This window comes from Carassius carassius, chromosome 21, assembly GCF_963082965.1.
Source record: "Carassius carassius chromosome 21, fCarCar2.1, whole genome shotgun sequence".
Classification (NCBI taxonomy): Eukaryota; Metazoa; Chordata; class Actinopteri; order Cypriniformes; family Cyprinidae; genus Carassius; species Carassius carassius.
This window is the reverse complement of record NC_081775.1, coordinates 2,871,644-2,887,620: the sequence shown is the minus strand read 5'-3', so window position 1 is coordinate 2,887,620 and position 15,977 is coordinate 2,871,644. Positions and strand designations below refer to the sequence as shown.

At 40.0% G+C, this 15,977-nt stretch overlaps 2 protein-coding genes across 7 annotated transcripts in view; one reads left to right on the top strand and one right to left on the bottom strand.

Moving 5' to 3' along the window:
* Window positions 1–972: 972 nt before the first annotated feature.
* Window positions 973–6,353, bottom strand: LOC132097061 (mRNA-decapping enzyme 1A-like). The gene is made up of 10 exons (XM_059502693.1): window positions 6,142–6,353; window positions 5,739–5,779; window positions 5,523–5,650; window positions 5,061–5,127; window positions 4,739–4,868; window positions 4,158–4,250; window positions 2,867–3,334; window positions 1,454–1,507; window positions 1,195–1,380; window positions 973–1,099 (listed from the first exon to the last, which is right to left on the bottom strand). Exons 1-10 carry the CDS (start codon window positions 6,289–6,291, stop codon window positions 1,019–1,021), a joined length of 1,398 nt encoding a protein of 465 aa, XP_059358676.1. The 5' UTR covers window positions 6,292–6,353; the 3' UTR covers window positions 973–1,018.
* Window positions 6,354–12,510: 6,157 nt separating this feature from the next.
* cacna1db (calcium channel, voltage-dependent, L type, alpha 1D subunit, b) overlaps window positions 12,511–15,977 on the top strand; it is an 88,878-nt gene continuing 85,411 nt past the window's right edge. For 4 of the 6 annotated variants that reach the window (XM_059503021.1, XM_059503019.1, XM_059503018.1 and 1 more), the window contains exons 1-2: window positions 12,511–12,832; window positions 14,375–14,723. In XM_059503021.1, coding sequence (XP_059359004.1) covers window positions 12,805–12,832; window positions 14,375–14,723 — 377 coding nt within the window. In that variant the 5' untranslated portion in view covers window positions 12,511–12,804. The remainder of the gene's footprint in view (window positions 12,833–14,374; window positions 14,724–15,977) is intronic. The other 2 variants (XM_059503020.1, XM_059503017.1) reach the window with 1 other exon arrangement.

The following is a 15,977-nucleotide window of genomic DNA, read 5'->3' as shown; positions in this document are numbered from 1 at the left end:
ACTTGAGACAAAGCATTGTGTCAGAGCATCCTGATGTGTTTGAGACGTTCTGCATGAAATGAGTACGAAGCCTTGCAGCGGTCGCAACACTGATAACAACTTTAATTTGTGGTGAGGATGTACAATTCTCCATGATTAAAGCAAACCGTACCAAAAAAAATAACAAACAACAGAATGAAATTTCCTTTCAAGTCAACTTTTTTTTCTTTTTTTTTTATAGTGTAAACAAGCTGCAAGTACATAAACCTGGAGTGAATTTAAACACAAAATTCCTGTCAAAACTAACAAACCATGAACTAGTTAGTAGTGCAAGCAGAAAACATTTCATTCTACTTTTAATGATAGATCAGATGCACTTATTGTAGCTTATATACACAGAACAGCAGAATAATGTCTTAAAACAGCTGATACACAAGACACTTAAGTTCAGGAACACTCAAATCTTGATTTGATGCATCTCATTTTAAATAAACTACTTCATATTTCAATCTGTCTGCAATTTGAAAAAGCAATACATGGCACCATAACTGTATAGCTGATGTTTCGAGTCTACTCCCTGCACACGAGAGTTCAACTGTGGGATCAAGAGAAATGGTTTTTAACTCTACTAACCTTTATTCATTTTCTGGCCAAATTAAACCACCAAGTTGGTAAAAACAAAAATGAATAAGTGCACAAAATTCATGTGCCGGGAACTCAAAGAATCCCAGTGCTGCACACCACAATACTGAAAAACACTTGAGACTGGGATTCTGCATCATATCTGTACGTCTGGCAGGATCATAAAGGAAAGGCAATTCTCCAAAGAGCCAATGCTTCGTATTGCACAAGTCCCTTTACATACCTGCACTTAATTGTGCTGGGAGTCACAGAGAGAAAATGACTGGAAAATATATGTTTTTTTGAGATTGGCAGATGGACATAAATTAGGACTGAAGTGGGAGAGCTCAGCGAGAGATTCATCAGAGCAGCATCTGAGACGGCTCCAGCTCACACGTTTAGTTCTCTCAGGTTGTGGCTATAACTTGATGTTGTTGAGGCCTTTAGAAAGGCTCTGTGTGTAGGCCTCGTGGATTGCACTGAGGAAATGGCCGTCATTCTGCAAACAAACGGAGAAAATTGAAGACCAAAGTGATTTGATGAACGAGTCTTTCTTCACCGTTGGTTTGTGAGCATGTGGGTGTCAGTCTGTACCTTTATGAGATGTATGAGTGTGTCTCTGAGCTGGGTGCGACTGTACAGAGAAGAGGGCAGGTCTGCTGGGGGAGACGTGGGGGACGCCGGGATCTTCAGTGGCTCGGCTGTCTTGCTCACTGAATGCTGGAACACATTAGGAGACAGCAGCAGTGAAGACTCCTCCCCCTGAACAGCTGGCCCCGCCTTCACATGACAGACACATCAGTCATAATGGCCATGTCTGTTACTGCCACCAAACTATTTTAGAAGCACTTACTGGAATGGGTTTGACCTGAGTGGAGCACGGTGTGAACGCATGCGCCTCTTTACTCTGTCAAAGAGGAAACAACACACACCTTTAAGCTTTATTTTTAATGGAACATTCTCGGTTATCCATTAACTACCTTTCTCTAGTTTTACACCTAATAACACCTGGCAAGGACTACCAATGAAAACTAGCCTTCGTGTTAATATAATGCATGACCACACAATAGGGAAACTGCAGTTTGTTAGTCCTGATAATGCCAAGTCTGACTTTACCAGTACATTTTTCTAGATAAGCATGCACTGCCAATAAACATGTATTAAATAATTAATAATAATAATAAACATCTATGTAGCATTTGTAGTGTTCTCTGAGGTGTACTTATAATATTATCAATATTTTTACACCAAAACATCATAATTTAGAAAGCTGTGTTCAGAGGACTGTAGACTGTAGACAGAAGTTGTGATTGGCTAACAGTTGTGTTCGTTTGACGGTGACACTCCTCACAGATGGACGCTGCTGTGAGTTTGGTTAAAAACACGAATAACTCCGAACATATCGAACCATTTGTAAGAAGAGACAAAGCAATAGTGATCAGTTACTCACACTTGTGTGCTGGTGTTCGGCTACCTCACATTAAAACAGGGGCTAGTTTCATTCAACAACGAAAATGCAACTGTAAAGTTATGGTTTATTAATGTCTATACCTACCACAACCCTGTTTTCCACAGATTGGCACTGAACAGAGTCTTGTCTTCAGAGCATCTTTATCGTTTAGTTTCTTCGTAGGTGTGCACATTCACCTCTCCGCAAACACTATACATGCCCAAATCCATGGGCGGGGCTAAACAGTGTAGTTATTGGTGGGCGGGGCTAAACAGTGATGTCGCTCCCCTGCGGAGGCGGGGCTTATCCAGAGTAGAGTATTCCACAAGCTGTTGTTTTAGCAGACTGCCTTCAATACAAGCTGTTTTTAGACATCCAGTAAGTTTCAGATCTTAAAACTGTTGTTAGTTTTTAATAGTACAATGAGCTCTTGTGTGTCAAACGATCAGGAACTTTGGTTAACCGTTTATCATGTCTTAAAACTAATAACCGTAATAATAATACTAAAACACTTTCCATCATTATTTTGGCCTAGTTGCATGCTGACAGTTCTGATTTGGGAGATCAGTATTGTGTATTCTACCAAACCCTGTAATGGGTGTATTTTTACACTCTTATTGGTTATGGATATTTTTTTATTTTAACCTTAATATATTTTTCTTTTAAAAGCATTTTGACATTATTAGTGAGATTCACAGCGATCGCCCATGACCACAGGTTCATCAGATCAACCAGAACATATTTTGAGTATCATAAAGACTCCCGCTACTGTACTGCAGGAAACAATGTGTCATTTCATCAATCAGAAACACATACCATGAAGACACTGCTCGGTGTATTCACCGGAGCAGATAATGCAGTCTTTCCCGTGAAGGGTCCTGGAAGTTTGCAGGTGGATTCTCTGAAGCTCTGTGGGGTCACCAGCGGGCCGGGCATGAACCCGGGCAGCCCTGGCCCATCTGTGAGAGGACTCATATACGCAGGAGGAAGTGGACCAGCCGAACCTCGCTGCACACACTGACTGCTGGACCTCTCCTCTGTATTTGAAGCAGCTGGTCTTGGGTCTCGTGTGCCACAACCCTGAAAGAGAGAGACCAGCGCCGGGCCTCCTGGGTCAGCAGACAGACGAGGAGCGAGGAGAGGCTCCACCGAGGGACACAGAGGCGCAAACACAGGCCCACGCTTGCTCTCTCCCACGGTGGAGCTGCTCGACTGGGACACTTCTCTGGACAGAGAGCTGCCGAAGAGCTCTTCCACCGTGATCTGCTTCACCGAGGGACCGGACTGTGGAGAGCAAACCAAAACAGATATCATTTATTCATGGGTCGATCTCACACACAGTGACGTCACGAAACATGTGTTGCAAACCAAGCTTGCTTTCTGACAGTAGCAAAGCTGCAATACTTATCAGCTTTTCAAAAATGCCTTTCTGGAATAACCTTTCTGGCAAAGATTGATTATTTTATCTATGGACATCACCTTTCTATAGCAATTAATATAATACAAACTGCCAAAGCAGCTTCACAGTGACAAACAGAAACAGAACTGAATCGAGGGAAACTCTAGAAGACATGCAGCTTGTTATTTAGCTCAAGTTCAGTCCAGTTACAGCTGCACATATTATTATTTTTACTGTGATTTCGGCTTCTCTTGATTAAAAAAAGCATAATAGTCTGTGAAATGTTCCCGCTGGTTATTCTCCCTAAAAACAGTTCATTTTAAATGAGAGATAGATGTGTGTGATCTCGTATTGTTAAGCTTTTTTTGGCTGCAGCTGCCAGATGTTTTCTGTTCTTGTTTCAATAATCAAACCACTCACATCGCTCCAGATTACACTAGATTAGTCCTGAATCAATGTTAGTGAACTCACTGACCTCACCCACACATTGCTTTATCATATTTGAATATTGATCATTGACTGCAAATGTCTCAAGGGATCTGTTTTTTTTTAATGGAAAACACTTCATGACAACTGTAATGTCCTTAACCAGAACCCTTAAAACTGTTTTTTTCTTGACTCAAGGGCTTTGCTGCAACTGTGTGGAGATGATTAGTACAGACTGTAATAGAAGAGAAAGTGTTTTCCCAGATCTAGCAGAAGTGTGACCTTCTCGTGTTGAGCAGCGGTGACCTCTTCTCTCTTCTCCAGAGACAGAGCAGCTTCTGAGCTCACCTGAACATCTGTCTCAGACGACTGACTCTGGAGACACACACACACACACACACACACAACCTGTTATTCAAGGTCTATTATCACACTGAACTGCCACTTGTGCATCCTTAAAAAAATGTTACAAAGACAAAGCATTCAACATGAACACAGTGACCAATGAGAGTCATTTCCTCACTCAACACTGATCACAAGTTCAAACAACAGAACTCAATGGATGATATAAAACATAATCAAGAGCTGTAGTCTAAACTCAGTCCAAATATTAACATATTTAAAAAAAAAAAAAAAAAAAAAGATTTTGAGATGTTGTAGACTAGTTGTTTATACATGTAAGCTAACATTTCCATTAGAGAAAATACATCTATTCATGACCTACAACAGCAACATCCTTAAACTACTACTGTATCTCTATTGAGATTGTGATACAGTGTGTGGTGAACACACCACTCCCTTTAAACTGGGAGAAGACAAGCCACGGTTGATGACGATGATGATGATGATGATGATGATCATACCCTTTGATACTCCTCTTTAGCCTTGCTGAGCAGCTCCAGGATATCTGTGGGTCTGCTCTGAACACAACCATTGGTCCTGCTGCTCAGACCTCTGTCAGGAGACGCTCGCAACGCCTCCTGCTTGACTATCCTACACACACACACACACAGAACAGAGACTGAAATTAACTACAGGGACAACAGAGATTCAGCAGCAGTTCAGGCTCCATCACTCATTCAGGACATTATACTGATCAGACTCCAGAGTGGAGCGTGCACATCACCTGTGACGGTCTGTCTGCTCAGGACACTAGTTCACTGATGTTAACACACAGATACTCACTGCAGCATGAGCTGTGCGATCCGCTGGCAGTCGGCTTTATCATAGAACCAGATACTGTAGATGCCCACTGAAACACACGATCAAATACAGCTCAACTCTTCCACCAGACAGAAGCCCATGTGTGTGGACATGTGTACAGCTACAGTAAAACATCAGTCCAAGATTTGACTTTTACCCAATACAAAATCAAGTCACTTTGATTTGTATGGCACTTTTTCTTTTTACAACACAAATTGATTTAAAGCAGCTTTACAGAAAATCATGAAGTTGATGTTCATAATATCTTAATCTTTTCATGCCTTCAGCAGATTAGAGCTAAACAATACAATATTATATTTTATCTTTATTAGAGAAGAGCTGATTCAGAGAGAGTCAAACAGGCTCCTTCTCACTGCAGATAACAACACTGTAACAGATGCAGAGCAGATGAACGTAAGCTCCAGTCTCGGTGTCTTTACTCACAGTTTCCGTTCCTGTAGAGGAGGAAAGGGTCCTGCAGCTGGAACTCAAGGTCTTTATTAATCGGCTCCACTAGGTTCTCTGTACTGAGACGGTTCATGATTGTGAAACCGTGATGAGGAGATGCAGACCTGCAGAAAACACATCCCAGATCAATGTGTTACTGATAATATGACGACTCATAATAAGCCTTCACAGTTTCAGTCAGTCATGGCTCACCTCGCATAAACAAATAATGTGCCTTCAATCTCAGTTTTCTCCTGCAGTGAGAGAGAAGTGTTAGTTTTCAAACAGATTTCATATTTAATAATGACCTACCGTCAGGAGAAAACCCGAAATACAAGCGTGCGATAGCACTTTGATTTGCATTAGACTCTGTTTTTAGACAGGATGTGATATTTCAGATTAGTTTATTATCAGTAATCATAACAGCTGTTGTTTATCATGACCCACTCCCGCTCTCATAACTGCTGTATGTTCCTGATGAGTTGATATAATGTGTTATAAACACACAGATACAGCAGACCATCATGCAGAGATGCTGAGCGATAGCGTTGCTATTAGCAACTGCAGGCTAACTGACGTGCGCGCGCTCGTGTGGCGTCGCGTTCTGAAGTCTCACCCATTCGTTCGCTTTGGAGTTGAAGGTGTAGAGCGCGACCTGTCCGGCGACGTCCAGCAGGTTCACTATGTAGGGGTCATGCTGCTGTAGAGCCGCCAGACTCATGAGCTGGCCCGCTTTATTCACGCACTCCATCCTTGCGCTGTGCATACACGGAACACATTCCAGGACGAACACTTCCGGTGGCCGTTTTATTATGTCCGTGCTTTGACCAGGGTTCGTGTATGGTTCCGTTGAGCAACCGGCCAAAGGAGAAACTCTGATGTTTTTTGGGTAACAGCCGCTAGGTGGCGCTCCGGAAGTGCGGCCACCATTTTGGAGAGAAAATTCCAACCGAACAACACAGAAACATGAAATAGACAGAATAACAACGACAGAGAAGTCAAAGAGGAAAAAAAGAACGCAATGTTGGGAAATCCACGGCAAAAGATATCAGTGTGACAGTAAAAACTTGCCTTTCATCTTTTCCTCAAAGACCCTGACCATAAATTATTCACAAAAGTGTAAAAATATTGTGTACATTTTGAAGTGGGACGCATAGCGCTATCTTATGTACCTGCTAATGGTTTTTAAGTCTAGAAGTAAACTTAAATCCTTTTAGGAACTGCAAGTCCTAGCCATAAAAACCATGATAATGATTTATATGGATATGACACTAAGTTAGAATGATCTTATGCAACTTTACACATTTACTATTTCTTATTAGTTACTATTACCCGCATGGTCTGAAATGTATAATGTACGTTTTAATCCCCTTGAACACACTAAAAACATGATGTTATGAAACATGATGCATTGCTGTGTGTGTCATTATTAATGGTGGAGTCCGTATGTTTTGCCTCTTTGTTGCCATCTCTGTTTGTGGAATTATCTTCTTTGTGTGGGTTGTGCTCCGGCGCAGGATCTGTTTTGAGGAGTATGTGTGGAATGGATATTGGATCATTTGCACAGGCTTGATAGTGTATGCCAGAAGGCCCACCAAGAGAGCATTACAATAGTCCAGTCTGGAGTTAACAAGAGCATGTAGTTGTGTGGCCTGCTCTGATAGGAAGGGTGTAATCTTTCTAGTGTTGTATAAGGTAAATCTGCAGGACCGGGTCGTTGTAGCAATATGGTCTGTGAAGCTTAACTCATCATCAATCACAACTCCAAGGTTCCTGGCTGCCCTGGAAGGTGTTAAGGGTGATTTATACTTCTGTGTCGGACCTACGCTATAGCCTTTATGCCGTAGTTTATGCATCAATTTACATTTATACTTCTGCTCTCTGATCATTGACATCTGGAGACAGACTGGAACAGAAGCATGCATAACTTGAGGATGTCCCTGTTGCTCCAGGATATCATAGGACCACATTAGAAGTGGATCACTCCAGAACCAGTAGTGCGAGGTTCTCATTGTTGTCTGACAACTTGTAGTTGAAGTGGACTGCTATGATTTACCAAATATTGGCCGGATGAAGTACTTAGACAGACAGCATTCTTTCTTGAGCTTGAGCTTCTGACAGAGAGACTCTGAGATGATGTTTGCCAGATGAGTCTAGTAGAGCTGATTCTGAATCCAGATGAAGTGTTACGACGTTAAACATCAAGCAGTTCTTGGACTGGATGGTGAGGACTGGGTCCTGCCGTGTGGTCATGGTCTCTTCTTCTGTCATGTTCAGTCTCAGACAGAAATGATCAGGAAATCATTTAAGACTCAAACCTGGTTGTTATTATTAACAGCTGAGCAGGAACACAATCTTAAAACAGGTAAGGGATGATTCTTGAGATCGTAGATGGTGAGAATTTGCGTCATTGATCACTTTGAGGCTTTTGCTTACAGAGTCTATAGATCACATACAAGGGGAACACGCTGGGATAAATGTATAAATGCTTGCAGAACTTCCTGGTCTTGAGATGATCAAGGAGACTGGAGATCGAATTGGAAGAGGTAACAGGATTATTGATCGAGGTAAATAGGATCATCAGAAAGGTAAGTAGCAGTTAAGTGACCGAGAGTGTGTGCTGTATTTATAGTGCTGCTCATGAGAACTGATGGGTGTGATTGAGTGACAGTGAGGAGGATGAGAAATCAAGTCCAACTTCAGTCCTCTGGTGAGTGTTAATGTCTAACGATCGAGGGAGAGCCTGGCATGATTGGGACATGAAGACAACTGAAACATGGTTTTCTTCTCTTAATGAAGATGTTTTGATTATTATGAAAAATATTATAAAAAATCTCTTTAAGATCTGCTGATGTTATGTCCTGACATAGCATCACATAAAAAAACTTATGTGAAGTATGTTTTATTTAGTATTTAAGGTCAATGTGAAGACATCAGACTAAAGAGTCTCTCAATCCAAGTTGGTAGCAAGACATTCCCGATCTCTTAATTTTAAGTCAAATGAAGCAGATTCTCTCACCTTTTGTCTTTAATGGCTCTTTGTGGCCCTGTCCCATTCTTTGACTAGTTATATTAGTTGGATTAGGATTGGTGAAAGGGGGCAGGTTGCTAAATAAATAAATAAAAATGCAGCCTGATAAATTGCAGCCTGATAAAACATCTTACATTTTCATATCCAGCTGCATAAAACTGATAAGTTATTGTTATTTATTTATTTGAAAAATTACTCACACACTACTTTGGATTTTGGGGCCCAAAAACTATTTGACTATTTTAACTCTTAAATGCAAAAGCCATTACAAGCTATTTTTTACTGGTGTTTTTTTTCTGTACAAAGGACTACTGTTGCTCAGATGAAATGTATAACTACTTCAAACAAAGTGTCAAACCTGGACCTTTGCTGGCAAGGAAATATGTGACCATGGACCATAAAACAGTCACCAGTCATAAAAACCCCACTACACTGAAGAGAAGCATGGCAGCACTTAACTCCAAACACAGAAGTAAGCAGCATTTTATATGGCAAAAAAACAAAACAAAAAAAAACAATGATATTTTTGCCAGTATTTCATAGTTTGTCTGTAAAATAGAAGGATTGAACCTTTTATTTAAAGTTTAAAATCGATTTTAGAATTGCTAGTTTTAAATCAGGATTTTTTCCTAATGTGTCTGTCCATTAGAGTTCAAGCGTCTGTTACTGATATCACATGTCCAGTAATGCTGATTGATATTTCTTATATATATATAAAAAAATCTATATCACAGTCCTAATACATTTTTTTTACCTATTTCATATGCAGAAAATACAGTTCTTGAAGTGCTTGAACATACAGCTGATGGAAATATCTCAGATGTTGACTTTATGTGGAGTGATGAGGAACAATTGGTGAGTGTAGAATGAAAAGTATGGATAGTTAGTTAGTTAAGACGGTTCATACAATTAGATTTCGCTAAATGTATTGAATATCATTTTATTGGATATACAGTTTCCACTTGTATGAAGCTGTTATGTAAGGGACAGTTTTGGTAATAATTTCAGGGGGGGACAGAGATGAGCCCCCACCAGTAGTAGGGGAAGAAATTGAGATTGAGGCAGAGGAAAGTCAGAATCAAGAAGACAGTGAAGATTATGAGCATGAGGCAGATGTAGAACCAGTATTTGGTAATGATCCTTTTACAAATATCACAAAAAAGAGTGATATTCAGTGGCGTCGTCACACCCGCTTTACCCCAGTAGAAACAACATGGGAAACTCCCACCACTGACCCCCCTGAGCCCCTAACATCATACGGCTACTTCAAGCTGATGAGCACAATGACCAATGGAGTCAGGGGCTATAAACATGCCTCAGCTTCTGAGATTGAAGTCCTTTCTGTCTACATGTGGCAATGGGAGTTCTTGGTCTTCCAAGAGTGAGAATGTACTGGTCCTCCAGTATCAATATTGGAGTTTTCAAGGAAACCATGTCTCAGGATCGTTTTTTTTCAACTCCGCTCCAACCTGTAAACAACCATGAGAGGCCTCCTGGAGACACTGATGTTTTCTTCAAGGTCAGACCAATCTATGAGTCCATAAGGTCTGCAGCTACAACTGGAGGAAGATCTTTGTATAGATGATACAAACTCTCTATACAGGTAACTCTCTGTGCTTCAGTATATCTACGGGAAACCTACACCATGGGGAGTGAAGATGTATTTCATCTTTGGCAACAGTGGGCTTGCTTATGATTTCCTCCTCTATCAAGGTGCCACAACAGAGCTTTCTGAGAAAAGCAAAAATGAGCTTCTTTAGTCTTCCACCTGTGCCACAGAACCCAGGCGCCCAACCACAAGCTCTTTTTTGACAACTACTTCACCACCTACAATGTCCTTGAAGTTCTTGCAGAAAAGAAAATCCATGCTGCTGGAACAGCAAGGCTTTGCCGCTTTGCCAATCCACCACTGAAGACAGACAAGGAAATGTCTAAGAAAACGCGGGGAAACCATGATGAAGTTAGAAGTAGGGATGGAAAAGTTGTTCTAGTGAAGTGGTTTGATAACCGCTCTGGTATGCTGGCCTCCAACTTTGTTGGTGCTGGAGATGAAGACGAAGTTGAGAGGTGGGATAAGAAAGAGAAGCAGTTTGGGAAGGTCAAGCGTCCAGAGGTCATGGGAGGAGTGGACAAGCTTGATCAGCTAATCAGACTTTACAGAATTGATATCAAGTCCCGCAAATGGCCACTGCGCATGATTACTCATGCTTTTGATGTTGCTGTAGTGAACAGCTGGCTTGAGTTTCACAGGGACAATGAATACAATGGAACTCAGTCACAGAAAATCATGGATCTTCTTGAATTCAAATGAATGTGGCTGAAGTGCTTGTGCATTCTGGGAAGCCACAGGGTTAAAAAAAAATGAGGGAGGCCAAGCAATTCTAATGCAGCCAGTACCTCTCAAACTCCACATGATGAAGCTGGACAAAAGAGAGGGGCAAGCGAATGCCGGCCAGTTCTTGAAGTCCAAAAAGAAATGGTGGACCACCTGCCAAATTATGATACAAAAAAAGAAGCAACAAGATGCAAATTGGAAGGTTGTTCTGGGAAAACACATGTCTTCTGTGATAAGTGCAAGGTGCACTACTGCTTTGTGTCACAGAGAAATTGTTTCAAAGATGCACACAGGAAATGACTCTAACATGACTTGATTTATTCCTAGGTTAATTTTGTTATGAATAAACAAATGTGCAATCTATAAAGCAAATAACTTACAATTAAAGTTGAAATGTTATAATGTTCAAGTTTTTGATAAAAAAAGAGAGATGCACACAGAAAATTACTCTAAAATGATCATATTGATTGATTATAAGATATTTAGTTTGTTACACACAATGTGCAATCTGTAAAGCAAAAACCTCAAAATTAAGGTTGAAATGTTATACTGAAATCTTATTCAAGTTTATGACCTCGAAAAGAAACTTAAAGTATAGACCAACAATTTTTATGTTTATTATTGTATTCAATAATGGTACATTTTTGTGAAGTACCCCTGTTTTGACCTGACGTCCATTGAAATGGACAAAAAAATTACAATTAAAGAGTATTGAAATTTGTAATATTTGTATTCGGTCTCATTCATAGAAGCCTCATGAGCTGGGAAAATGAACTTTAATATTTTTCAGAAACTTGAAACATAATTCAAGTCTGAACGGGTTGAGAAACCGCGAGAGGTCGCTGTTATATAGCCTACAGTCTATGATACAGACGCACCTTTTGTGCGCGCGCGTTTTTTTAAAAGGTAAAAATCAAAATCAAACAATTACAACTATGAAAACAAACCAAGCAAGGTTACGAAAAAAAAACACATTTTGCATTGCATACAGACATATCCTAACATATGCTGTAGGGTCTACTTCTTATTTTACGTTTGTCTCCAGTAACGTTGGCTGCATTTGAGATTGTTTATGGTAAAACACTATCATAATCAGAACAGTTTTTAATGAAATAGTAGACGCGCTTCACTCGCTTCCGCTCTAGAATAGCTCAGTGCACAGAAGGTCTGAGTCAGAGGATTATTATGGGGGATTATCTGATACAAACAGGTAATCCAACCCCACACTCCCTTACACTCCTCTGTGCTTTCAATTTATGGCAATAATGAGCAGAAAACAGCACGCATTCAGTGAATGAGCTGCTTTAGTGAGAGAGATGAATGGCGTTCATACTGGGAATACGAGGTAAGATTTATATTCGGTTTACTTTTATCTGAAAATTCAAATACTATACGACACTTTGACTTTATGATGCCAAAGGTCTGAACTAAAATAGCAACATTACTCAGTGTCAAAAGCCTGGGAGAGGCTAGGGGACCTGTTGAAAGCCTGTTACATGTCCTGCAAAGGTAATTGAATATTCCAGGCAACCATATTCCCCGAACACGGCCTTAATTTAAAACAGACGCACAGCTGCAGCGCGCGCGCGGGGGCGGGACACAGAGTCACACTGCGCTCGGGTCTCTTTAATGCGGTCCGCTGTGACGAATGGACTAACAATCCTGACAGACTGTGCTCGAGAGATCTTCGAGGCGAGGGACAGCATCATGAGTGAGCGCTTCTAATGGCGCTCAGTGGATTTAATCTTGATCGCGGAGTGAAACGCGTCCCCGACACCCGGATGTTGCGAAGATGCGCTCATCAGCATCAGCATCATCACACACACTAGTCGAAACACGATAGATACGATGGTTTAACGCAGCCACGTGAACTGGAATATAACAAATAATAAAACACTTTCAATGTGGAGGGGATGGACGAGCCAGAGGAACCGACTGAAGGTAAACACAACAATCTAGATGTGACTTATGGACGAGTTTCTGCATATTAAATTCGTTTAATATTAAAAGGGCTTTATTAAACTGGTAAAAGTGAAGAGTATGTCCGTGTTAAAGCGGTGTAGAATTCAGTGCGCATCATACTAGTCTTTATGCGCGAGTACAGGCTCGAGTAGATGTCGAAAAAAATATAAACTGAAAGATATATATGAAAAATCATTAGATTCCCAATGCAGTAGATATCTGATGAACCTTGTTGTGAAATATAGTGTCCATCTTTGACACTGAGTATTACAAGCTGCTTTACACAATCAACTCGTATTAAGTAGTGGCCTCAAAAAGCAGGCTATTTGTAGTGTCAAACAATTGACAGAGAAAGACGTTTGTTTTGAAGTGCTAGAAATATAGATCTAGAGTCTAAAATACAGACAGTCTGTACCGAATGACTTTGTTTCTGGTTAGTGGTGCTTGTTCATATACTGTAGGCTAGATAATGTGATGAACTACATCTGAAGGACACCTGTGTGAACAGAACAACTCACACTTGCTCTTCTTGTGTTCAGTGTGAAGACAACCAAGCTAGCAGAGAGCAGAAATCTTTAGTTTTAAGCTCTTAATGTTTGCTGACATGTTCATTTGACTCATCTTCAGTCTTGGACTATACCCAATTCTGTGTGCCCAGCTTTTTTGTGATGTGTTTGTTCATGTTAATGTGGATGGTGTATGAGTGAAAGAGTTTAAACACTTTTTTGAAAATGTTCATACTCTGAATTGTAAAATAATACAATCGATGTTGATATTTGTTAGTACAATGTTTCTCTTTCTTTTAAATGCTATTCAGTATGCAATAATAGAGTTACTTATGGAAACACTCAGTATATCATATATTACAATTTTGGTTTGTAGGGCAGATGTCAAAAAGAAAAAGAAAAAAAAAGAAAAAACTAATTCAGGACAGTTGTGACCTAGATGTTTTTAATCCAACATACAAAAACCACTACAGATCATCTGATGCCGGCCACGGACACATTTTTTGTTTACATTATATATGTGTGTATACTGTGTATATTTAAAACGCATATATAAATACACATTCATAAAGTATATATTTTGAAAATATTTACATGAATTTAAATGTGTATATTTATATAATTATATTATATATAAATATATTTAATATACAAATATAACATATTTTTCTTAAATATATACATGCATGTGTGTATATTTATATACACAGTACACACATATATTATGTAAACAAAAACTTTCATTCGGATGCGATTAATCGTGATTAATCATTTGACACAACTAATCTATATATGTGCATGTACATTGCTACATGTACTGAGTTAAGCTGATAATAACTGATTAGAGTGAGTTAACTGATACTTGTCATAGCATTTTCTTTATTTTTGCTCTTTTGTTGGTTTTGAGTGCTGCTATTTATCCTCATTTGTAAGTGCTTTGGATAAAATAATCTGCTAAATAACTAACTATAATGTAAATGTAGATTATCTTTACCCTTTATTGTCTGATTTTCAGGGGCAAACTATGCCAGTGGCAGCAGAGCCCCCGTCTCTAGTGATGTCCCCCCCGTCTGGTCGGAAGTACCGCCGATCACCAGCCATCATTCACCGGCCCAGTCTGCTGCGCTCTCCTGGCAGGCTGCGATTAATGCCACCAGACAGTCTCAGGGCACCCCCAAAACCATGAACCTCTCCGCTGCTGCAAGCACTGCTCCGGCCGGCTCGCTCGCCCAGAGGAAACGCCAGCAATATGCCAAAAGCAAGAAACAGGGAAGCACCACTAGTAGCAGACCTCCAAGAGCACTTTTCTGCCTGACTCTCAATAATCCTGTGCGCAGAGCGTGCATTAACCTAGTGGAGTGGAAGTATCCTTATATCAGTGGGGATGGTGATCTTCGATTACACTCTACTCTAGGAAAGGTGTTAATGTACATGTCTGGAGTTATCGACACACTGCATTCACCCCATGACCTGGCTATTTGATTTACAGCATTGGTCTTAAACTCAGTTCCTGGAGGGCCACAGTTTTGCTCCAACCCTAATCAAACACACCTGATTCAGCTAATCAAGGTCTTTAGGATCACTAGACATTTCCAAGCAGGTGTGATTTGGAGCTGGTTGGAGGTAAACTCTGCAGAGCTGTGGCCCTCCTGGAAATTGAGTTTGAGACCACTGATTTAAAGAGAGAGTAAAAAATGTAAGTAAATGGTTTTCTTTCAACCCAGGCTCATTGAAAACATGCTTGTGATGATGTTTCTGCAACACAGATATTATGTGAACACAGAACCTGTTTGGTGGCAGGTTCAGTTTAAAACACACATTCAATACGTGACCATAGCCACGTTTTTATTATGTTGATACAGGTATGTATTGCAGCGTTTTATTACTTTGCTTCAAGCACGCATTGCAAAAGTTAATAATTAAAATGTCCGGGAACCATAGTTTCTCAGGATTCTCAGTGCTTCACCTCTCTAGTGAGCCACTGAGCAGCCTACTTTGTTAGAAAACCCATGCATATGAAGCTCTAGATGTGATGCTAATTTTCAAAAGTGTCAGTTTTCAAATCGTGCAGCATTTTACATTTTTACATATCAAAATATTCTACAAGTGTGAGCGCAAAAATTAGACTTTCTTAATTGAAACTTTGGCCATGTAAATTATAATTTGTGTGAAAAGGAATAAAAGTTTCATATGATAGGTACAAGTTCTGCAAAAACATAGGAAGAGGCCCGTATTTCCAATGAGCCGGGTAGTTTTCTTTCTTCTGCCAAATACACAAAAAGCCAGTGAGGATTGATATTATTGGGTTCCAACTTCATTGAGTCAGTGAGACTTTGAGTAAAGCACTGCAGTTTCCATCACCCTCATGTCTTTTTTTTTTAAGCTTTTGAACCCCATTGACTTTTGTAAAAGAAAAATTATATTATTTTAAAATCATAAGAGTGCAGAACAACATTCCAGTGAGAATGGAATATCCCTGTGCTCTGCTCACTCTGAAGGACTGCCCTTGAAGTGGGCACTTTGGAGATAGCAGTGCAATTGTGTCTCATAATGTTTGTTTGTTTATTATTTAACCTTGCAAGCCAATTAAGCAAACTATCTTCAAATAATTAAGAATG